Consider the following 22,750-nt stretch of genomic DNA (forward strand, 5'->3'; position numbering starts at 1 on the left):
TCCCAAGCTTATGGGCACTGATTTGCCAATGTCCCCTGGTTAACTCTGGGGACTGGCCCAGGACAGATGTCCCCTGGGTCCCTTTGTCCTGAGGGATGCCAGAATAATTTATGGGCTCCTTGGGGTGCTTGGGGCTGGCAGGGCCCATTCAGGTCACTCCTGTCCTTGGCATCACTGGTGCCCAGCAGCAGGAGGACAATGTCCTTGAGGTGACAGTGTGGCCCTGGCAGGAAGCTCCCTAAGAAATTTCCAGTCCCCCCCCAGGTCCCCAAGGGCCTGGGTGTCATTTTTCCCTGGAAGAAAGTGTTGGCAGGGTGAGGATTGGGTGGCTGTGAGCTCAGGTCTCAGATCCACTCCCTTATTGTCCAGCTTTGGGCAAACCCCTCTCTTCCCTCCCCTTCTGCCCCCCCCCCCCCCATGCCACAAATACCCTTTCCTTGCCAAAAATACCTTTTCCTTGCCAAAATACCTGGTGATTCAGCCAGGCTGGCAGCATCCCAGCCCCACTCCCCACCTCCCTGCATCACCCCAGGGAGCCAAGAGCTGGGGGGGGGGGTTCTGGTTTGGGACCTGTGGGGAGTCAGTCTCACCCCCTGCCCTCCCCAGCATCAGTGAGGCTTTTGCAAGCAGCATGATGGAGAACAGATGGAAAAAATAAAAATAAAATAATAAAAAACACAGAAAACCACAACCAAGTTATTCCCCAGAGGGACAATTGCACAAGGGAGCCAGGGCAGGGTCACCTTTCCTGGCAAGCCTGAGACCCAGCCAGTCCTTTCTCCCTCCTTCTTCACCCCTCTCTCACATGTGGCTTTGTTGTCCTTTAGCACCCAAGGGTGTTTCTCCCCCCCTTGCAGGCTCAGCTGTCAGCTGGGCACTCTGGGTGCCTGCCAGCACCCCCAGCAGCAGTCAGCTGATGGCCCAAATGTCTGTGGCTCCCCCTGCTCCTTCATTTCTCCTTCCTGAGCCACCCTGAGAAGCAACAAGAAACCCAACCCAGGCAGGACCTGAGCCCAGGGTCCCCTCCGAGCCCAGAGCATCCCCATCCACCCCACAGGTGAGAGCCAGGGGGGCTTCTGGACCAGCACCAACCACCCCCCCAGGGCAGGAGGGGCATGGGCAGGGTGAATGAGCTCTTCATTTGGGGTGGGATGTTATTAGGGAGGCTCTGAGCAGAGCCATGGCTTGCAGGAGGGGACAGGAGGAGTGGGGACAGCCAGCAGCTGGAGTGCTGTCTCTGGGTGGTTCTGGGTGGTTCTGGTGGTTCTGGGTTCTCTGTGGCATCAAGGGGCTGCTCAGCAGAGGGCATTTGGTGGTGGGAAAGGCAGAAATGGGGCAGAAATGGAGGAGCTGTGCTGTTTCCCATGGGATGTGGTGTCCCCAGGGTGCTGCTGGCAGCCCCCAGCTCACCAGCATGATCCCAATGGATGTTCCCATGGGAATCCCACTGCTCTCCAGCCCCACACAGGCTCCTGATGCCCAAAGGGTGGGTAGGGGGCTGCCAGAGAACTGAATCCCATCCCTCCCCACCACCCCTGTGAATAAATCCTTCAGGATTCAGCCTGTGGCATCCTTGCATCTTCTTCAGGAGGGAGCAGCCCTCAGTGTTACAAACATAATTTTGGTTTTTTTGGGGCTTTTTTGGGGGTGGAAGGGAATGTAAGAGCTGAGGGGTTGTGTGCAGGTGGATTTCTGGTGGGGTGCTCAGGGTTGGGTTTCTTGCTGAGAGCTTTGCAGGGTGCTGCTCCCCAACTATTTCTGGAGGGCAAGGAAGGCTGAAGGTTAATTCAGGGTGTAGCTGCACCAGCCTCACTCTGCTGAGCTGGAACCTGCAGGGTTTTTTCCTTAAAATTTGGTGGAGTTTGGAGGCACAAGAGTGAAGGGAAATGGGACAACCCTGCCCCTTGCCCTTGGGCTGGTGCTGGGGCAGGAGGTATCTTTGATTCCAGTTCCCAGTGGCCATAAAAATCCCTTCAGATGAAGATAAAAATCCCTTCAGATGAAGAGCTATCTTCTTTTCTTACCTTTTAATAAAGGAAAAAAAAAAATAAATTAAATTAGCAGCTCCCTGCAGTGCTTGAAACCTGAGTTTGCAGCAGGGGAGCCCAGGTGGGGTGACCATAATAGATGAGATTAAGAACATGGTCTTGTGCTGATAGATCACTCCTTTTTAAAGTGATTTTACTTTTTAATTTTCCAAAGTATTTCTCCTCAAAGCAGGACCCTACCTCTTCATTTTCCCCAGGCTCTCTGCATTTTGTCCCCAGCAGGTCAGGCTCAGAGCCCCCAAAGGTTCTGCTTGGGATGGGGTGGAGTGGGCACTAATTAAAGGTTAGAGAACTTAATCTGCTTGATTTCTTTTTGGCTGTGTTTAAAGCTGGGAATAAATAACCTGTTTAGCTCAGACCTTTTTGGCATTTAGCCCTAAATAAGGGGAGGGGGGAGGGTGACAGCACCCACTGTCCCCAGGAGCCCTGCTGGAGCTGCTGCTGCTTTAAAGTCTTTTGGGTTCTTCCTTGTTCTGGAGAGGGGAATTCTCTCCACAGGGAATTATTCTCCTTCCCCAATCTTTTCAATATTTCACCTTCACCCAGGATGCTTTTTAAGGGGGGTTTGTTATTTTTTTTTGAACTAGAGGGAAAACCATTCCAGGTTTGGGGGTTGGTGGCTCCAGATTTCCCTGGAGTTCCCTGTGGTTTTAGTGATGGAAATATCTTCTGGCATTCACAGTAACCTGAGCTGGCAGAAGGGATTTATTTCCAGAGCATCTTGTTTCAGAGGAGCTCAGAGCACCTCACCAAGTGTTTGCAGTAACATTTATCAGCTCCAAATGGATGATGAGCTCCTTCAGAGCCAAAAAGTAATGGAAAAAGCCCTTTGGTCTTGCTGGAAACCTTGCTTTGAGGTTTGCTTAAGAGAAAATAAGGCCAGATAAAAGAATTCCAGCTTGATCCAATTTGTTTGGTTGGGTTTTGTTGTTTCACCCCCCAAAACTCTTGGCAGTGCCAAGGTTGTCAGGACTGGGGGTGTTTTCTGTCACCTGGAGCTGTCTCCGAAGCAATAAGGACAGGATGGAAGTCAGGAGTCAGGCTCTGCTCTCTGCTCCAGAGCTATTGGGAAAAACCCTCTTGGGTTTGGGTTTCGTTTTGTTCTTTTTTTTCTCTTCTTTTTATTTATTTTTATTTTTATTTTTGTGCTGTTTTGTTTTTTTTTCCTCTCTCTTTTATTTTTTTTTTTAAGAAGGGGTTAAAAAACCAAAACCAAAACCAAAGCACCCCCCAAGCTTTCCAAGGGAGAGAAATCCTCTTTAAAAAGTTGCTGCAACTTTCAGAGCTTGCTGAAGGCTTTTCTTAACTTCTAGAAAAGCTTTGAAGCTTTCTTCCCTGGCTGAAAAGCACTCCTGGATCTGGCCGGGGTTTGGTCCCTCCTTCCCGGGAACTGTAGAGCAGAAATCCCGAATGTGCCTTGAGGAAAGAAGAGAAGAACGGAGGGGGGAGGAGGAAGGGGAAGGGAAAAAAAGAAAAAAGAAAGAAAAAAAACCCCAAACAACCAATAAACCACCTTGGGGGAACGTAAAGGAGGTGTAGGAGTGGTTCTGGTTCCGACCTGCTCCATCCCATGTCTCCCGGAGAAGAAAAGAGAAACCTGAGCCTGGGAGTTGTTGGGAAACTGCGGAGCTTCGGTTCTTCTCTTGCAGGGGGAGGAGGAGGGATAGGGATAGGGATAGGGACAGGGACAGGGACAGGGACAGGGATAGGGACAGGGATAGGGATAGGGATAGGGATAGGGATAGGGATAGGGACAGGGACAGGGACAGGGACAGGGACAGGGACAGGGACAGGGACAGGGATAGGGATAGGGATAGGGATAGGGATAGGGATAGGGATAGGGACAGTGACAGGGACAGGGACAGGGATAGGGACAGGGATAGGGATAGGGATAGGGATAGGGATAGGGATAGGGACAGTGACAGGGACAGGGACAGGGATAGGGACAGGGATAGGGATAGGGACAGGGATAGGGATAGGGACAGGCTGGGATTTTAGTGCTTAAAGCTCCCAGGGTTGGGAATGTGGCCCCGGGGGGATGGAAAAAGTTGAGCTGCTTGAGAGTCCCGAGGAGCAGAGGTGGGGAAAATCCGGGTTTGTTCCTGGTGGAGGAGGAAGAGGAGGAAGAGAAGGAGAATGAGGATGAAGAGGAGAAGGAAGAGGAGGAGGAGGAAGAGGAGGAGGAGGGGGAAGAGGAGGAGGAGGAAGAGGAAGAAGAGGAAGAGGAGAGGGAGGAGGAGGAAGAGGAGGAGGAGGAGGAGGAGGAGGAGGAGGAGGAGGAGGAGGAGGAGGAGGAGGAGGAGGAGGAGGAGGAGGAGGAGGAGGAGGAGGAGAGGGAGGAGGAGGAGGAGGAGGAGGAGGAGGAGGAGGAGGAGGAGGAGGAGGAGGAGGAGGGAGGAGGAGGAGGAGGAGGAGGAGGAGGAGGAGGAGGAGGAGGAGGAGGGAGGAGGAGGAGGAGGAGGAGGAGGAGGAGGAGGAGGAGGAGGAGGAGGAGGAGGAGGAGGAGGAGGAGGAGGAGGAGGAGGAGGAGGAGGAAGAGAAGGAGGAAGAGGAGGAGGAAGAGGAGAGGAGGAGGAGAGGAAGGAGGAAGAGGAGAGGAGGAGGAGAGAAGGAGGAAGAGAAGGAGGAAGAGGAGGAGGAAGAGGAGGAGGAAGAGGAGGAGGAGGAAGAGGAGGAGAAGGAGAAGGAGGAAGAGGAGAGGAGGAGGAGGAAGAGGAGAGGGAGGAGGAGGAAGAGGAGGAGAGGAGGAGGAGGAGGAGGAGGAGGAGGAGGAGGAGGAGGAGGAGGAGGAGGAGGAGGAGGAGGAGGAGGAGGAGGAGGAGGAGGAGGAGGAGGAGGAGGAGGAGGAGGAGGAGGAGGAGGAGGAGGAGGAAGAGGAGGAGGAGGAAGAGGAGGAGAAGGAGAAGGAGGAAGAGGAGAGGGAGGAGGAGGAAGAGGAGAGGGAGGAGGAGGAAGAGAGGAGGAGGAGGAGGGAGGAGGAGGAGGAGGAGGAGGAGGAGGAGGAGGAGGAGGAGGAGGAGGAGGAGGAGGAGGAGGAGGAGGAGGAGGAGGAGGAGGGAGGAGGAGGAGGAGGAAGAGAAGGAGGAAGAGGAGGAGAAGAGGAGAGGGAGGAGGAAGAGGAGAGGGAGGAGGAGGAAGAGAAGGAGGAAGAGGAGGAGGAAGAGGAGAGGGAGGAGGAGGAAGAGAAGGAGGAAGAGAAGGAGGAAGAGGAGGAGGAAGAGGAGAGGGAGGAGGAGGAAGAGGCCCCTCCTTAGCACTGCCCTGTAAGACAACCCCGGGTTGTTTCACAGCGAGGTGGCATTCAAGGTGTATGAATAACCCCGTGTTACCAGGCTGAGGAATGCCTTGACCCAGCTGGTTTGATGAGGCCACCTCATTAATTTGATAATTAATCCCCTCGGTTTGGACACTCCCAACCCCCCTGTGTCTCCCTTGAGTCTTCTCTGCACTTTTGCCCCTGTGCTCAGCTCTGGGGAGGCCACAGCTTGAGTCCTGTGTCCAGTTCTGGGCCCCTCAGCCCCTCAGGAAGGAGCTTGAGGTGCTGGAGCAGGTCCAGAGAAGAGCAAGGAGGCTGTGAAGGGATCCAGCAGAATTGCTGTGAGGAAGGGCTGAGGGAGCTGGGGGTGTTGAGGCTGGAGAAGAGGAGGCTCAGGGGAGGACCTCATCACTCTCTGCAACTCCCTGAAAGGAGGTTTGGAGCCAGGGGGGGTTGGGCTCTTTTCCCAGGCAACTCTCAGCAAGACAAGAGGGCAGGGTCTCAAGTTGTGCCAGGGGAGGTTTAGGTTGGAGATGAGAAAGAATTTTCTTTCTGGAGAGGGTGATCAGGCATTGGAATGGGCTGCCCAGGGAAGGAGTGGATTCTCCGTGCCTGGAGATCTTTCCAAAGAGCCTGGATGTGGCACTGAGTGCCATGGGCTGGGAACCACGGGGGGAGTGGATCAAGGGTTGGACTTGATGAGCTCTGAGCTCCCTTCCAACCCAGCCAGTTCTAGGATTCTATGATTCAGGCAGGGGCTCCCACCAGGTCCTGAGCATCCCAAGATTTCATCTCACCCAGCTTCTCCCAGGATGCTGGTGCAGATGCTGACTTCGTGGTGTCTTGTCCCTTGCTTCTCAACCACCTCCATCCATCTCTTCTTTCTGCAGGAACCATTGGTGAAAAGCCAGAGTGGATGTTGATTCCCTCTCAGGAACCTCCTTTGCTGCTCCCAAAGGAGGCTGATCCCCTCCTGACCCCCCTGCCCAGCACCATGGTGGGGCAGAGCCCCCGGGAAGCTGGAGAGGGGAGGGCTCCTGTCCTCCTGGAGCCTTTTGTCCATCAGGTTGGTGGCCACATGAGCATGATGAAGTATGATGAGCAGACAGTCTGCAAGCCCCTGGTGACACAGGAGCTGAGCTTCTACCAGTCACTGCCCTTGGCCATGAGGCAGTTCACCCCCCAGTACAAAGGTAAGGGAAATTTTGGGGAAAAAAACCCAGGGAATGGGGTGGGGGTGGCACCAGGAATTGTCCTGAGGTTGGGACAAGGGCTGGTGGGGAGGTGGAGAGGATGGGGCTGAGCTTGTCACTTGGTCAAGTTTTGCTGAGCAAGGATGAGATGGGGAGGGTTTTCTGGGGCTCTGGGCTGGGGGAAGTCTCTGAGGTCTTAAATAAGGGTTGAGCACTGGTTGATGGCACCAGATCTTCCCCTCTGCCCATCCCCTTGCTGCCCTGGTCAGCCTTGGTGACACGGGGGACTCTTGTTGTGTCAAAAAGGGCTGAAATTGGTCTGGTTTGGGGGGAAAGGTTTGAGAAGATGGAGGCTGAGAGCATGAACGTGATCCCCAGCCAGGAGCAGGGGGCTTGGAGCAGGACAGAGAAGGGGAACAGAACAAAATGCCAGGAAAAGGGGCAGGAATAGGCTGGGGTTTCCCAACAGTGTTTGCTTGAAGGGGTTTCCAGGTTGTGGTCCCGTGATGGGATGGGAATGGCAGCACTGAATAAGTGCAGGAAAGCAGGAACCAGAGTGGTTTTCTTCAGCCCAGCAATCCCAAGGTCTGGCACATCATGAATTCATTTAAATTAACATCCTATTAGCACAGGAACAGAGCTCAGGGTGCCTTTGCCCCCTGTGCGTGGCCTCGTAACCCCAAATTTTGGTTTTAGAGGAGAAGTTTTGTGTTGGAGGCAGAGGAGCTTTGGAGGGCAAGGAAAGGCTCAGGGTTGGCACCAGCAGAAGCTGGGGGAGGAATTGTCCTTGGGGCCACCATGAAATCCTGAGCCTGAAAAACCATCCCAGGAATTTCTCAAGCATCCCTTTTGCTGGGTGCTTGCTCTGCCCTGTGGAAAATCAGAGGCACAGACTGCTTAATTTATTGGAAATCCCAGCCAGGCAGCTGTCCTGCCCCAGGGGACACCTTCCCAGGATGGGACAGAGCCTCCTCCTGTCCCTCTGCTCCATGTCCCCCATCACCACTTACCCTCTCCCTGACTCTCCTTTCCCTGAGCCCTTTTCCCATCTGAATTTCTCAGATTAATGTCCATGAGGGTCCTGGAATTTATTTTTTTTTAAGCCATTCTCCCTTCTTTTCTCATTCCATCCTTATTTCTCCCTTTCCTGCCAGACAGGGGCTGCTCATAAAGCTCCTGACCCTGGAGGAGAGGAGCTGAGCTGTCACCAACCAACCTAAAATATCTTTTGGTCCTTCAGTGCCACAGAAAAGAGCTCCACAAACCAGCCAGAGTTTCACTGAGCTCCCAATCCAATCTCTCCCTTTCCCAGAAACCCTTTGCAGATTTATGGGACGATACTAAAAAGATGCTTAAGAAATCAAACCAGGCTTTCTCAAAGCAATTTTCTTCAGCAGGGACCAGGGTTGGGTGCTGGAGAGCTGAGCCCTGCTCTGTCTCTTTGCTCTAAAGATTTTAAGCAGCCCCAGCTCATCAGTCAAGGGGTGGCCCAGTTATTAAAACCTTTTTTTTTATTATTATTTTTTTTTTCTCTGTGCCAAATCCCAGTGAGTTTTGTGCTGGGGAGATCAATTCCTCTCCAGTTTAGCACTGGCCACACAGAGTTTTTATTATTATTTATAGATTTTATATATATATTTATATATATAAATATATTTATATATTTATAAATATATATATTTATTATTTTATTATTCTGCTTCCACCTGCCCTGAATGCCAGGTGAGCTGAAGAGCTTGGGCCAAACTCCCACGAGGGTGAAGGAAGGGATGAGAATCACCAAGAAGAATCCAGAGGTCCCCATAAATCACCAGGAATAATCCAAAGGTCCCCATCACCCCATCCCCACGTGTCTCTGCTCCTCATCTCTATTCTTAGAAATGGGACAGCTTGGGGACCATTATGTAACACTGCCACCAAATGTCACCATTCCCAGCAAACACCACTTCAGGCAGGTTGGTGACTTGGGGACCAGTTTTCCCTCCCTAATTTCAGCCCCTTTTTCAGCCCAGCAAGGGGATCCTCGGGTTCTTTCCATGCTCAGGTTCCTCTTCGAGGTGGCAGCAAAGAAATGAGCTTGGAAATATAAAAATAAACCCAAGGAGGGGAGAGCTGCCTGGCAGAATCCTTCTGAGCATCCCTGGGATGCCACGAGCTTGGGGACAGAACCCATAAATACCCACCAGTGCCAGCCAGGACAGGGACTGTGGCTTGGGTGACACTAAAAGGCCAAGAAAAACAAACCCCTAAACCCAGTTTTGCTCCCAGGGAGATGTTTTCTTGCTGCAATAAAAGAGCAGCTTGGCAGATTGACTTTGCACACAGATTTCTTTTGGTGTAGATGTATTTATTTCTCATTCTTGATTTGTTTTATGTATTTCTATCTTATTTATTTATTACGTATATTATTTCTGTCATTCTTGATTTGTTTTATTTATTGTTATCTAGTGTTTCTTTACATCCCTTTATTTATTTTATTGGCACACAGGTTATTTCTGATCACAGATTTCTTTACATCCCTTTATTTATTTTATTGGCACACAGGTTATTTCTGATCACAGATTTCTTTACATCCCTTTATTTATTTCATTTCCACACAGATTATTTTTGGTCAGAGATTTCTTTACATCCCTTTATTTATTTTATTGGCTCACAGGTTATTTTTGATCACAGATTTCTTTATATCCATTTATTTATTTCATTTCCACACAGGTTATTTTTGATCACAGATTTCTTTACATCCCTTTATTTATTTTATTGTCACACAGATTATTTCTGATCACAGATTTCTTTACATCCCTTTATTTATTTCATTTCCACACAGGTTATTTTTGATCACAGATTTCTTTATATCCCTTTATTTATTTTATTGGCACACAGGTTATTTTTGGTCACAGATTTCTTTACATCCCTTTATTTATTTTAATTCCACACAGATTATTTCTGATCACAGATTTCTTTACATCCCTTTATTTATTTCATTTCCACACAGATTATTTTTGGTCACAGATTTCTTTGACCCACACAGCTCACTTGCAGGGTGTCTGCAAACCCCACGGGGAATCACATCAGAGGGGGAAAAAAAAAAAAAAGGGATTTTTCAGGCTGTTGGGAATGTTCCTGAAGGCAGCTGGGAGAAGGAGGCTCAGAGGCTCTCCCAGTTTAACAGCTCATCCTTTCCTTTGAACATCCCCCTATTAATTTTCATATTAATGGGAGATACTTAAGACCTCTTAGTTTCATGCTATATATAACTTTTTTTTATTTCTTTTTTGGAAGGGGAGATTGTCAGCACTTTCTAAATCAGCCCAGCACTTGCAGCTATGGAATTGGGACATTTTTTTTTTAAGGTTCCAGCTTGCTCGAGCACCAAAACCAGAGTTGGAGCATTAAGATTTGGAATCAAGGACTCTGCTTGCCTCCCAGTGACTTCTTAAAAATAAAAAGGCTTTGATTTAGGCAAAAGATAGGCTGGCTTTATTTTTTTTTTTCCCCTGCAAGTTCAAAGCAGGCAGCTGAGCTGATGGGAATTTTGCTTGCTCTCAGGTGTCTGTAATATGGATTTTATTCTTTTGTTTTCATGGATGGGACTCAGGGAAAGATGAGCTGGAAGAAAACAAAGCTCCCCGTGCTCAGCAGCACCAGAGGAAAGGGCTGAGATAGCTAAAAATCTTCCTGACCCCCTAATTTAGGGTTCAACACCCCCCTCCCCCCAGCATTTCAGTGCAAAATGAGCTGATTTCACTGAGCCTGCCCTGGATCTTTGGATTCATGGGAATTTTACAGGAAAATGGAACAGAAATGGTGGTACCTGAGGTGCAGGAGGGAAGCTGGAGCTGCAGGGATTTGGGGTCCAGGACCCCCCAAGGCTGATGATGGGGATGGGAGGGGGGGATGCAGGCAGTGGGATTCAGGGCATGGAAACCTCTCCAGCAAAACTCAGAGGGAGGGCAAATCAACTTCTCTGTGTTTAACCTCACTTTAGATGAAGAGAAAGGTGTGTGTGGGGGGGTTGAATATTCCTTTATTTTGCCAGATTTCCTTGGGAGGGAGCAGAGCTGCCCAACTGCATCACCCCACAGTGTGGCCCCCCAGCTGGTTAAAACCCAACCCCACGGGTGATGGGGTTCAGGTTCTTCCCAGCCCTGAGTTTTGCTGCTCTGTGAGCTTTCCCCATCCTCTTTAGGAACTTTCCATCGCAAAACTCCAGGGAATTGTTGCCGGGAATCCATCCCCTCCCCCAACCCCGGAGCTGGGGATGCTCTGAAAAATTCCTCCCCGACATCGGGAGGTGGAGACAGCCCCCGAGAGAGCCCTGCAGAGTGGGGTGGTTGTCACCAAACCTTCCCGGAAAGGTCAGAGCTGTCTGCTCCAAAAGTCAGGGCCATTCCTCCTCTGTCACCCGAGCCCAGGAGGCTGCGGTCCCCCTGCCAGGTTTGGGGCTAAATCCGGGATGGGTCGGGCGGCATCTGAGTCCTTTGATTCCCCGGGAGGCAGGGGAATTGCCAGGCTGGAATACACAGAGTGGTGTTTTAAGCACCCTTATGGAAAGGAATAATGCCAGGGCAGGCTCATGTTCCTGTGTAAAAAAGGGAAATATTTGGGGGTCTGGTTCTCCCCTCCCTGTTGGCCATTTGGGTGCTGGTCCTTGGGAGCTGGGGAAGGACAGGAGCAAGGTGAGGTCTGGCAGGGCTGGCAGCTTCTCTCCAAGGAAAGGAATGAGCTGACTTGTTGGTTGTCTTTGGAAAATTCCTGCTCCCTCCCTTTGCCTCCTGCCAATGCTCAAGATGTCACGAAGGCCAATGGCATCCTGGGCTGGCTCAGGAACAGCGTGGCCAGCAGGTCCAGGGAAGGGATTCTGCCCCTGTGCTCAGCTCTGGGGAGGCCACAGCTTGAGTCCTGTGTCCAGTTCTGGGCCCCTCAGCCCCTCAGGAAGGAGATTGAGGTGCTGGAGCAGGTCCAGAGAAGAGCAAGGAGGCTGTGAAGGGATGTAGTGAAATGAGGCAACCAGGTGCCACTAATGGCCAGGGAGTGGGCATGAGCTTGTGTCAAGCCCACCTGTGCCTGATTAAGGTGAGCCCCAACTGCGCATGAACAGGATTAGGGGGCCAATAAAAGGCCTTGATCAGGCACAGGTGGGCTGAACACAAGCTCATGCCCATTCCCTGGCAATTAGTGGCACCTGGTTGCCTCATTTCACTACAAAGGGATCCAGCAGAATGCCTGTGAGGAAGGGCTGAGGGAGCTGGGGGTGTTGAGGCTGGAGAAGAGGAGGCTCAGGGGAGACCTCATCACTCTCTGCAACTCCCTGAAAGGAGGTTGGAGCCGGGGGGGGGTTGGGCTCTTTTCCCAGGCAACTCTCAGCAAGACAAGAGGGCAGGGTCTCAAGTTGTGCCAGGGGAGGTTTAGGTTGGAGATGAGAAAGAATTTCTTTCTGGAGAGGGTGATCAGGCATTGGAATGGGCTGCCCAGGGAAGTAGTGGATTCTGCGTGTCTGGAGATCTTTCCAAAGAGCCTGGATGTGGCACTGAGTGCCATGGGCTGGGAACCACGGGGGGAGTGGATCAAGGGTTGGACTTGATGAGCTCTGAGGTCCCTTCCAACCCAGCCAGTTCTAGGATTCTCTGATTTCCAGTCTCGCCCTGTCCCAAAAAGTGAGATGAAATCCCTGGCCAGGAACAAGCCAGGAGCTCTGGGTCCAACACAAGGGACTTTGTTGGGTCTCTTGTGGCACAGCAGAGCCCGGAGGGACAGAATTGGGTGTTCAGGAGATAGGGTTCCAACTGAGCCTTGAGAGGAAGGATCATTACAGCCCCCTGGGGTTGGTTTCCAGGCTATTACTGGACCTCAAATCAATGTGTGAGGCCACAGAAATAAGGAGACAACTGCCCTGGCAATGAACCAGGAAGTTTGGGCCACTTTGGGTGGGTGCAGTGAGTGTCCAAGAGTAACCCCTGGGTCTGTCTCGTTCTGGTTTGTAATTTATTTTTTTTTTCCCCCCTCTTTTTTTTTTTTCTTGTCCAGGCATCGTTTCTGTTCACCTCAAGAAGGACAGTCTTGGCAACCTGACCCTGATGGCCAGCCCCAGCCTGCAGGCAGAGAGCTGTGCCAGGCTGGAGAAAGCCATCGGGGACACCTCGGTGACAATCTGGCACAAGTGGGCTGCCAGCACCGAGCACACCCTGGTCACCTGGAGCCACACTCAGCTCACCAAAACCTTCAAAGAGAGGTGAGGGAAGGGGCTGCAAACCTCCTCCTGGTCCTTCTCCTGCCAGGCTGGGGGGGTTTGGGGGTCTAAGGGGGAGTTTAAGGCCAAGTGAGCCAAGGGGAGGGAAAACAAAGCCACCAAAGTCACCAAAAAGTTGGTGGCTCCCTGGGTCATCCCTGGGGCTCTTGCTTCAGTTCTGTGCCCCCAGTTCTGCTTTTCTCCTCCATCCTTGGGGAGATGAGGCCCCAGAGCACATAGGGCCAGGGAATAAGCAGCTAGGAGGCATTTCCAGGCTGAGCTCATCCCAGGGCAGAGCTGTGTGAGAAAAGGTGACCTTGGAGCTTGCAGGAGCTTCCTGAAAATTCCCCTTTTTCAGCTCAAAATGGTTCAGAAAGGACCAAGGGCACCACTGACTGAAGGGGTCAGCATTGCTGCTGTGAAAGCACTGCCCTCAGAGTGATGGGATTTAGGGATTTTGGGTGAATGAGACCCAGGGACTGATGCTCAAAGTGGAACAGATCTCATCCCTCCCTCCCCTCCTCAAAGCCAGCCCCATCTAAATTGGGAATCGTTCCTATTGTTGGACAACATGAACCCATTAGGTGGATAAAGAGGGATTCCTGCTCACTGGTGCTTTTTGTAGGAGCCTGAAGGAAGAAAAAATTGGCACTCAGCAATAGCTGGGGTCCTGAAAATCACTTTTACAGTGTAATGGGATGAACACATTCCATCTGAGAGCCCCTAAAAATGTCCCTTATCAAGTTTGGGGCTCAGCTAGAGAAAGGGAGGGAATTCTCCTCTTCTGGAGCTTCCAAACCAACTGGATTTTTGTGTGTGTTTTCTTTAGCTGCCCAGGGAAGGTGCTATTGAGGACAGACCTTCAGTACCACCCGGATTCACTTTTGGAAGATGCAAAAGGGAAGCAGGGAGAAAGGAACAGCTACAACCCCTGGGGACTGCACTGTCACAGGCAGCACCTCACCCGCATGTCCTCCAAGCACAACGAGAACAAACTCCATCGTATCCTTCTGCCTCTCCCCTCCCCTCCAGGCCTGGCTCCAAATAATCTATGGATGGATTATGGCCAGGGGTATCATCCCCCCCTCTGCCCAGTGCCTGGGAAAACACTGAATAGACAGATTATAGTTGTTCTGTTCATTTTGCCCATGGTTGGGTTGGGTGAAATGATCGTTGTAATGGAAATATTCCAATGGGAATATTCCTTTCCTTCCCTTTCCCCATGTCAGGGTTTAACACTGGCCTGGCAATTAAACTGAGTACCAGATGCTCTCTGTTAATCTCTCTCTCCTCCCTGATAAAGAAAGGAGAGAGAATAAGGGAGAGAGACTGATGGGTTGGAAACTAAACTGCACAACTTTAATGAAACAGGAATGAGAAATAGGAAAAATGACTAAATCTATACAAATATCCAGGAAAATTGATCCCAGGTTCCTCCCCCTTTCCCCCCAATCACTCTCACATCACCCCCGAGGCTGCAGGGCAGCCCTGGGAAAGTCCAGGCAGGAATCCTGGGGTCAGGAGCAGTTGGGAGCTGGAGGCAGGAACACACAGATCCAGGCTGGGATGGATCAGGAGCACAGGCAGAGGAAGGGATGGAATCCTCCCAGGATGCTGAAGGAAACAGGGAAGGGGTGAAGGAAAGGAAGCAGGAAGGGCAGGAAGCTGGAAGCTCTTGTGATCCCTCAGATTTCTCCTGAGTGTGAGGTGTATGGGATGGAATCCTCTGTTTGGTCAGTTCTGGCATCTCTCTTGTCCCTTCCTCCCCAAAGGAGGCTGCAGGTGGGACCTCTCTGCTCCTTCTGGAGGGTAAAATGTTCCTCAGAGCTGAGCAGTGTCCCTGGCTCTGCACCCCAGGCTCTGGCTGGAACTATAACCATGGAGTTATCAGTCCCAGAGCAGCCACTGCCTGAGAACCTTGCTGTTCATTTCAGGAGTGCAGCTCCTGCCAAGAGACTGAGCTGAAAGCAAAAGCACAAGACAGAAAATCCCCTTTCTCCTGGCCCAACCCAGGACACCCCATTCCTCTTTCCCCTTTCCCCGTTCCTCTTTCCCCTTTCCACCATTCCCCTTTCCCTTTTTCCCCACTCCCTTTCCCAGCAAGAAAGAAGAAAACCAGGGGTTATCCAGCACAAGTCAGGGATCCCCTTGGCACAAGTTTCAACCCCCAACTTCTTCAGGAATCAGCAGCTCCCTCACCTTTTAGTTTGCAAATTCCACTTCATTAACCAGCAGCCATGTGAAGAATCCCATTTAACAACTTCCCCCACACCCACTGGAGTCAGCACAGCAGAAGGCAAGGACTGGGACTGACAGCCCTGGGGCTGTGGTGTCACTGGGGGCTGGAGCTGCTGGTGCTTTAATTACTAGGACTGGAGGACAGTAAATTAAGTGCAATTGGCAGCAAGGGGCCTGTAGCAATGACACATTGGTAAAATGGGCTGAGAAAGTCTCATTACAGCTCTGAGCTATCAGGGAGAGTGTCAGCAGTTGTTGTGATTTAAGCCCTTTTACAATTAGGATTGCCAAGGAGTGGGTTTTGCCCTTTAACTCCAGCTCAGAGTTTCTCTTGCTGGAGAATGTGGTCTCCAAATACAACTTTCCCTGCATCCTGGACCTGAAGATGGGAACCAGGCAGCACGGGGATGATGCCTCAGAGGAGAAGAAAGCTCGGCACATCAAAAAGTGTGAGCAGAGCACCTCAGCATCGCTGGGAGTTCGGATCTGTGGGATGCAGGTAAGATGCAGCCTCTCCCCTTTTTGCTCTTTGGCCCTCACAGGGTTTGAAAGCAAGCTGGAAATCCAAAGGGGTTAGAATCCTAGAATTGGCTGGGTTGGAAGGGAGCTCAGAGCTCATCAAGTCCAACCCTTGATCCACTCCCCCCGTGGTTCCCAGCCCATGGCACTCAGTGCCACATCCAGGCTCTTTGGAAAGATCTCCAGACACGGAGAATCCACTCCTTCCCTGGGCAGCCCATTCCAATGCCTGATCACCCTCTCCAGAAAGAAATTCTTTCTCATCTCCAACCTAAACCTCCCCTGGCACAACTTGAGACCCTGGCCTCTTGTCTTGCTGAGAGTTGCCTGGGAAAAGAGCCCAACCCCCCCCTGGCTCCAACCTCCTTTCAGGGAGTTGCAGAGAGTGATGAGGTCTCCCCTGAGCCTCCTCTTCTCCAGCCTCAACACCCCCAGCTCCCTCAGCCTCTCCTCACAGGATCTGTGCTCGAGGTTGGATCCTTGGATTCCAGGCTGGAAATCCTGGCCTCAAGGAGCAGGGAAGGGCAGAGAAGGTGACATTCCCAGAGAAAGCCTTTTCCCAAAGAAAGTGATCTGATGGCTGGAGCCAGGCTGAGGGAGTTGGGGGTGTTGGAGAAAGCTTCAGGGAGACCAATTGGGAAGAAATTCTTTGGGGGGAGGGTGCTGAGCTAGTGATTATCAGGATCTTGAAGCCCCTCACCCATTTATCCCCAACTTCCAGCCCCCATTTATCCCCAGCTTCCTGCACCCACTGCATCCTCCCCCCCCCAAACATCCCCTAAACACAGCAGTGAGAGGGGTTGTTCCCCCTCCAGGGGGGTGAAGTGGTGAATTTGTGCTCATTTTACAGCCAGGGAAGGAGAAGCAAAGAGAAGTGGGCTGCATAAAGCCAGCAGAAGGATGGGAGGGCTGGAGCAGCTCTTCTCTGGTGGCATGATGTGGGGTTGTGCAGCCTGGAGAAGGCTCCAGGGAGACCTTAGAGCACCTTCCAGTGCCTGAAGGGGCTCCAGGAAAGCTGGGGAGGGACTTTGGACAAAGGGAGGGATGAGACAAGGGGTTTAAAACTGGAAGAGGGGAGATGGAGGTTGTCCATTAGGAAGAAATTCTTTGGGGTGAGGGTGCTGAGCCCCTGGGTGCCCCCAGAAGCTGTGGCTGCCCCATCCCTGGCAGTGTTGAAGGTTGGATGGGGCTTGGAGCACCCTGGGCTGTGGGAGGTGTCCCTGCCCATGGGTTGTTTTTTAAGGTCCCTTCCAACCCAACCATTCCATGAGTTTATGCTCTGGAGATCTAGCTGCTTCCAGAAGCTGTGGCTGCACAAGCTCCACCCTGCACCAGTACCACCAGTATGGAACCAGTTCAGCCCAGCTGAGAACATCAAACAGCAGCTTCTCTGCTTGTGCTCAGCATCAAAAAGGAGATCAACAAAGCCACCCAGTGCCCTGCTCCTGCCTTCCCAGGGCTTTTCCATCCTGAGATGGGACACCATGGATCCTGTCACCCCAAGAGCAAGGGGTTTTGGTGCCTTTCACTCCAAACCCCTCCTCAGTCCCAAACTCCCCCCTTGGTTTCACACACACTCCTCAAACAGCTTTCCAAACCTTGTCTCACTGTGCCCAAAGGGTGATTTTGAGCATGAGGATTCCAAAGCACATTTGCAGCAGTGTCAAACCCTCTGCCTCTCCTTGGGTTCTGCCATCCTCCTGCTGAGCAGATTTTTCCTTTCAATGACAAGTGGAGTGGGAGCTAATTGGAAATCCACTCCTTTATTTCTTGCTCAGTGTTATCAGGGCCATGCACAGAAATTTCTGTTTGTATTTTGGCTCTGGGTGCTCAAAAAAGCAAGGTTATTGCTACCCAGACATTAAAGGAAGGTCTGAGGTTGGGGTGTTCCTTGTCCTGCTGCAAAATCCTGCCACAGCCAGAGGGAAAAAGCTGGGAATCTCTGACACAGCCAAAGATTTGCAGCACTTGGGGTTTCTTTTAATTTAGAGTGGTACAAGAAGAACCTGCAGGAGTTCTTCAAGTTCTTCTTCTTCAAGTTGAAGAGCTTAAATCTCCAGAAAAGGCAGGAGGTGGGATGCAGCAAGGAGCCTCTTGGCTGCAGAGGGTTTTGTGTCCCATTCGGGTCTGGATGTTTTGAGGTAAAACTAGGGCAAAAAACCCCAAACCACTGCATCCGGATGCTTTCTGTCTTTCCTCCAGGTTTACCAAGCAGACACAGGTCATTTTCTCTGCAAAGATAAATATTATGGCAGGAAACTCTCCCCAGAGGGCTTCAGGCAAACCTTGCACCAGTTCCTCTGCAATGGGAACCACCTCCGGACCGACCTCCTGGAACCCATCATCCTGAGGCTGAAGGCTCTGCTGGCAGTCATCAGGAAGCAAAGCTCTTACAGGTTCTACTCCAGCTCCCTCCTCATCATCTACGAAGGCCAGGAGCAGAAGGAGAACTCGGCATCCTTGGATAATCACCTCCACATCCCAAAACCAAGCTACCCCTCCAGGGTCGACGTCCGCATGATAGACTTTGCCCACACCACCTTCAAAGGCTCCAAGTGTGAGCAGGATGGGCCAGACCAAGGGTATATTTTTGGCCTGGAGAACCTCATCAGAATCCTCCAGAACATCTCGGAAAGCAAGTGAGAATTCCTGGCAAAAGAGCTGGAATTTCCCAGGAGCCCCCCCCCCCCAAAAAGAAGATCCGGGCTGGGGTGGTTGTGTGGTTGCTGGACACCACGTGCTCCGTGGGGAAGGGGAGGACAGGGAGCTTGGTAGGGAAAAAAAATGCAGGAAAACCCAGTGACTGAACTCAAGAGTAAAAAGCAGAGAGCTGAAAGAATCCCTCCTGCCTGCCACCAGTCAGGTGATTTATTCTCCTTTCTCGTTTTACTCCTGTCCTTGATTTATTTGTGAGCCAACCACAAGCAGTACTTGAAAGAGTCTTAATGATAAAACAGGACCTGCTCATCCCTCTGCTCCCAAATCCATGGGAGATCCCAGGGGTTTTGGGGAAGACTGTAAAAATGGGAAGAGATTGCAGCATTATTTTCAGCTCCATGAGCAAAACCCAAAGACATTAAAAGCAGGAGAGAAAAAAAACCCACCCACCCTGACGCTCATCCTCCCCATCCCTGCACCCTGGGGTGCTCTGTGTACAGAAAAATAAATTAAAAAAAAAAGGACATTTGAGATGCTGCAAAAGTTCTGGGATGCTTCAGGGGTAAGAGCAGAAGAACCTCAGACCAAGAACTGGACCTTGAGAAGGTTTCATGGCCCTGCAGGTTTGTAACAGGGCTTCAAAAACTCCCTAAGCCAAGGGCTCCACAGGGGCTGAAGCAGAGGAATGGGATGTGAGGACTTTGTCAGATAGCAGGCACCAAAAAAAAAAACCCCAAAAAATCCCAAAAACATTCACACCAAGGCGCTTTTTTTTTTTTTTTTTTTTGCTTGGAGAAGAAAAAAAAAAGGTAAAAAAAAATAAAAATAAAAGGTGTGAGATTGAGTCAGGGAGTAGATATTAAAGGTCACCTAGAAATTCTTTTATAGAAATCTTGTGTGTGTGCTTGGAAGAGACAATCACAAAAGGCTCAAAATGATGTTTACAGCTTTTGTGGACAGATTTTATTATTACAGAACCAACACAAACCTTTCCTGCATGGTGTGGGAAACCTGACAGAGAAATCCTTACAGAAGGAAGAGAAACCTGTTACAGGAGAGTGGGGATAGAAATAAAATTATTTAAGTATCTCTCACCCGTTGCCCATCTCGTTTTCACTTCTGCAGCATCCTTAAGGGATTTCCTTCTGCTTCTTTTGTTTGGGGTTGGGGAGAAAACCATTATTTCCCCAGGTTTAACCACCAGATCCCAAGGGAAACCCCTTCACTTGGATTTTACTGCACACAGCTGGGGAATTGCTACAATTTCCAGCCAGGAAATTCAAGTGATCTGGCTCAGCTGGGTGATTTTATTTGGCCTAAAGTCCACCCTTGAAGAGCTCGTTATTTCCTGGGGATCACAAAATCATAGAATCCTTGGGGTTGGAAGGGACCTCGAAAGATCATCTAGTCCAACCCCCCCTGCCAGAGCAGGGCCACCTAGAGCACTTCACATAGGAACGTGTCCAGGCGGGTTTTGAATGTCTCCAGTGAAGGAGACTCCACGACCCCCCTGGGCAGCCTGTTCCAGGGCTCTGTCACCCTTACAGGAAAAACATTTTTCTGGATATTCAACTTGAACCTCCTGTGCTCCAATTTACACCCATTACTGTAGTGAGACAGGACCAGGTGCCCTGAGTTATTGATGAGTGGGTGTGGGTTCACCTGTGTCTGGCCTCCCTCCTGAGCATGTGCAGGAGCAGGGGGCCAATAAGAGAGCAGCTGACACCCATGGAGAGGGCTCTCACTCTTCAGTGAGGATGGAGAAGCCCACAGCTCGAGGAGCCCCAGGAGCAGGCAAGAAGGGGTAGATCCCGGAGCCCCAGGAACAGCCCTAGGACATTGTCCAGGAATGGGCTAAACCCCGAGGCCTCAGGATCAGCCCTAGGAGCAAGAAGGGCTCCTCCCGCTACACATTACCCCTTGTCCTATCACTGGTCACCACTGAGAAGAGCCTAACTCCATCTCCCTGACACTCACCCCTTACATAGTTGAAAACATTGATGAGGTCACCCCTCAGTCTCCTTTTCTCCAAACTAAAGAGACCCAGCTCCCTCAGCCTTTCCTCAGAAGGGAGATGTTCCACTCCCTTAATCATCTTAGTAGCTCTGCGCTGGACTCTTTCAAGCACTTCCCTGTCCTTCTTGAACTGAGGGGCCCAGAACTGGACACAATACTCCAGGTGCGGCCTCACCAATGCAGAATAGAGGGGGAGGAGAACCTCTCTTGACCTACTAACCACCCCCTTTCTAATGCACCCCAGGATGCCATTGGCCTTCTTGGCCACAAGGGCACATTGCTGGCTCATGGTCATCCTCTTGTCTACCAGGACCCCCAGGTCTCTTTCACCTACACTGCTCTCCAGCAGGTCAGCCCCCAACCTATACTGGGCCATCGTGTTGTTCTTCCCCAAATGCAAAACTCTACACTTCCCCTTGTTGAATTTCATCATGTTTCTCCCTGCCCAACTCTCCAGCCTGTCCAAGTCTCTCTGAATGGCAGCAGGATGCTAAAAAAAAAAATAAATGCCACAAATAGTCCAAGTGTTTGGCTCTGCCAAGATGTTCCTGCCCATTGCAGGGAGCTGGGATCAGATCAGCTTTAAAAATCCCATCCTGGGATTCACCCAGAGGAATCTCAGCATCCCCAGCACTGCTGAAAGTCTAAAGGGGGAAGGGGAAGGAGGAGGAAGGGACCAAACAGCCAGAGCTCCTCAGCAGCAGGGCATCCCAGCTCCTCTTGGGGAAAAAAATAATTAAAAAGTCAAAAATAAAGAAACAAACAAAAAAACCACAAGCAAACAAAAAGGAAAAGAAAAAAAAAAACCCCAAAACCCAAAAACAAACAAAAAACCCCCCCAAACCAACCAAAAAACACAAACCAAACAAAAAAGAAAACAAAAAAATTTAAAAAATAAAAAAACAAAAACAAACCAAAAAGCACAGCCAAAAAAAACCACCCCAAAAAAATGAAAAAAACAAAAACAAACCAAAAACCCCCAAACCAACCAATCAACCAAAAAACCCAAACCAAACGAAAAAGAAAAACAAACAAAAAAAGATATTAAAAAAAAACCCGAAAAACCCAGAAAACAAACAAAAAACAAAAAAAAAGGAAAAAAGAAAAAAGAAAAAAACCCCAGCAACCTGGTGAGCACAGCCCCCAATTAATTAATTAATTAACAAGTTTTTAACCATTTGCTTACCAAGAAGAGCACTGAGCCAGCAGCCAACCCCACAGACTTGAGGTGGGGAAAAGCAAACCAGGACTTTCAGGTTTGAAAAGAGCCAGAAACCAGTGGTAAGGGAGCTTTTTCTTGGATTCTGCCTGGCCTGGGATCTGCAACTCTGAAGGAATAAAATCCCTTGGATGCTCTGGGAAAGGAAGGGGCCAGGCCAGGCTGCTCCCCCTGCCCAATCCCCAGGGAATGCAGGGGAGTCCTTGGGAACTTTGCTCCTTTAGAATCACAGAATCCTAGAACTGGCTGGGTTGGAAGGGAGCTCAGAGCTCATCAAGTCCAACCCTTGATCCACTCCCCCCGTGGTTCCCAGCCCATGGCACTCAGTGCCACATCCAGGCTCTTTGGAAAGATCTCCAGACACGGAGAATCCACTACTTCCCTGGGCAGCCCATTCCAATGCCTGATCACCCTCTCCAGAAAGAAATTCTTTCTCATCTCCAACCTAAACCTCCCCTGGCACAACTTGAGACCCTGCCCTCTTGTCTTGCTGAGAGTTGCCTGGGAAAAGAGCCCAACCCCCCCTGGCTCCAACCTCCTTTCAGGGAGTTGCAGAGAGTGATGAGGTCTCCCCTGAGCCTCCTCTTCTCCAGCCTCAACACCCCCAGCTCCCTCAGCCCTTCCTCACAGCAATTCTGCTGGATCCCTTCACAGCCTCCTTGCTCTTCTCTGGACCTGCTCCAGCACCTCAAGCTCCTTCCTGAGGGGCTGAGGGGCCCAGAACTGGACACAGGACTCAAGCTGTGGCCTCCCCAGAGCTGAGCACAGGGGCAGAATCCCTTCCCTGGACCTGCTGGCCACGCTGTTCCTGAGCCAGCCCAGGATGCCATTGGCCTTCTTGGCCACCTGGGCACACTGCTGGCTCCTCTTCAGCTTCCTGGCAATCCAGACTCCCAGCTCCCTTTCTGCCACTCTGTGCCCAGCCTGGAGCTCCCCATGGGGTTGTTGTGGCCAAAGTGCAGGACCCGGCACTTGGAATGTTGAACCTCATCCCCTTGGGATCATCCCAACTCTCCAGTCTGTCCAGGTCCCTCTGCAGAGCCCTCCTGCCTTCCAGCTGATCCACACTCCCCCCAGCTTGGTGTCATCTGCAATTTGCTGATGATGGACTCAATCCCCTCATCTAAATCATCACTAAAGATCTTGAACAGCACTGGGCCCAGCACTGATCCCTGGGGGACACCACAGCCGCCATTTTGGACACCACAGCCGCCATTTTGCTGCAGCCCCGTTCAGCACCACTCTCTGGGCCCGTTCCAGCAGTTCCTGACCCAGCACAGAGTGCTCCTGGCTGATCCATGGGCTGACAGGTTTTTCAGGAGGATGCTGTGGGAGAAGGTGTCAAAGGCCTTGCTGAAGTCCAGGCAGACCACAGGC

General features: G+C 51.0%; 1 protein-coding gene across 2 annotated transcripts; it reads left to right on the forward strand.

Moving 5' to 3' along the window:
* The first annotated feature begins 927 nt into the window (after positions 1 to 927).
* On the forward strand, positions 928 to 19,232 carry IP6K3 (inositol hexakisphosphate kinase 3). Of its 2 annotated transcripts, none has more exons than XM_030465463.1 (6): positions 928 to 1,057; positions 6,195 to 6,497; positions 12,522 to 12,726; positions 13,553 to 13,725; positions 15,285 to 15,460; positions 17,683 to 19,232. In XM_030465463.1, the coding sequence occupies exons 2-6, from the start codon at positions 6,221 to 6,223 to the stop codon at positions 18,121 to 18,123; spliced, it is 1,272 nt and encodes a 423-aa protein (XP_030321323.1). In that variant the 5' UTR covers positions 928 to 1,057; positions 6,195 to 6,220; the 3' UTR covers positions 18,124 to 19,232. The 2 variants fall into 2 exon arrangements, with proteins under 2 accessions (XP_030321323.1, XP_030321324.1); XM_030465464.1 differs by lacking the exon at positions 928 to 1,057 and adding an exon at positions 5,258 to 5,311.
* The last annotated feature ends 3,518 nt before the right edge of the window (positions 19,233 to 22,750 follow it).

Source organism: Calypte anna, chromosome 26, assembly GCF_003957555.1.
Source record: "Calypte anna isolate BGI_N300 chromosome 26, bCalAnn1_v1.p, whole genome shotgun sequence".
Classification (NCBI taxonomy): Eukaryota; Metazoa; Chordata; class Aves; order Apodiformes; family Trochilidae; genus Calypte; species Calypte anna.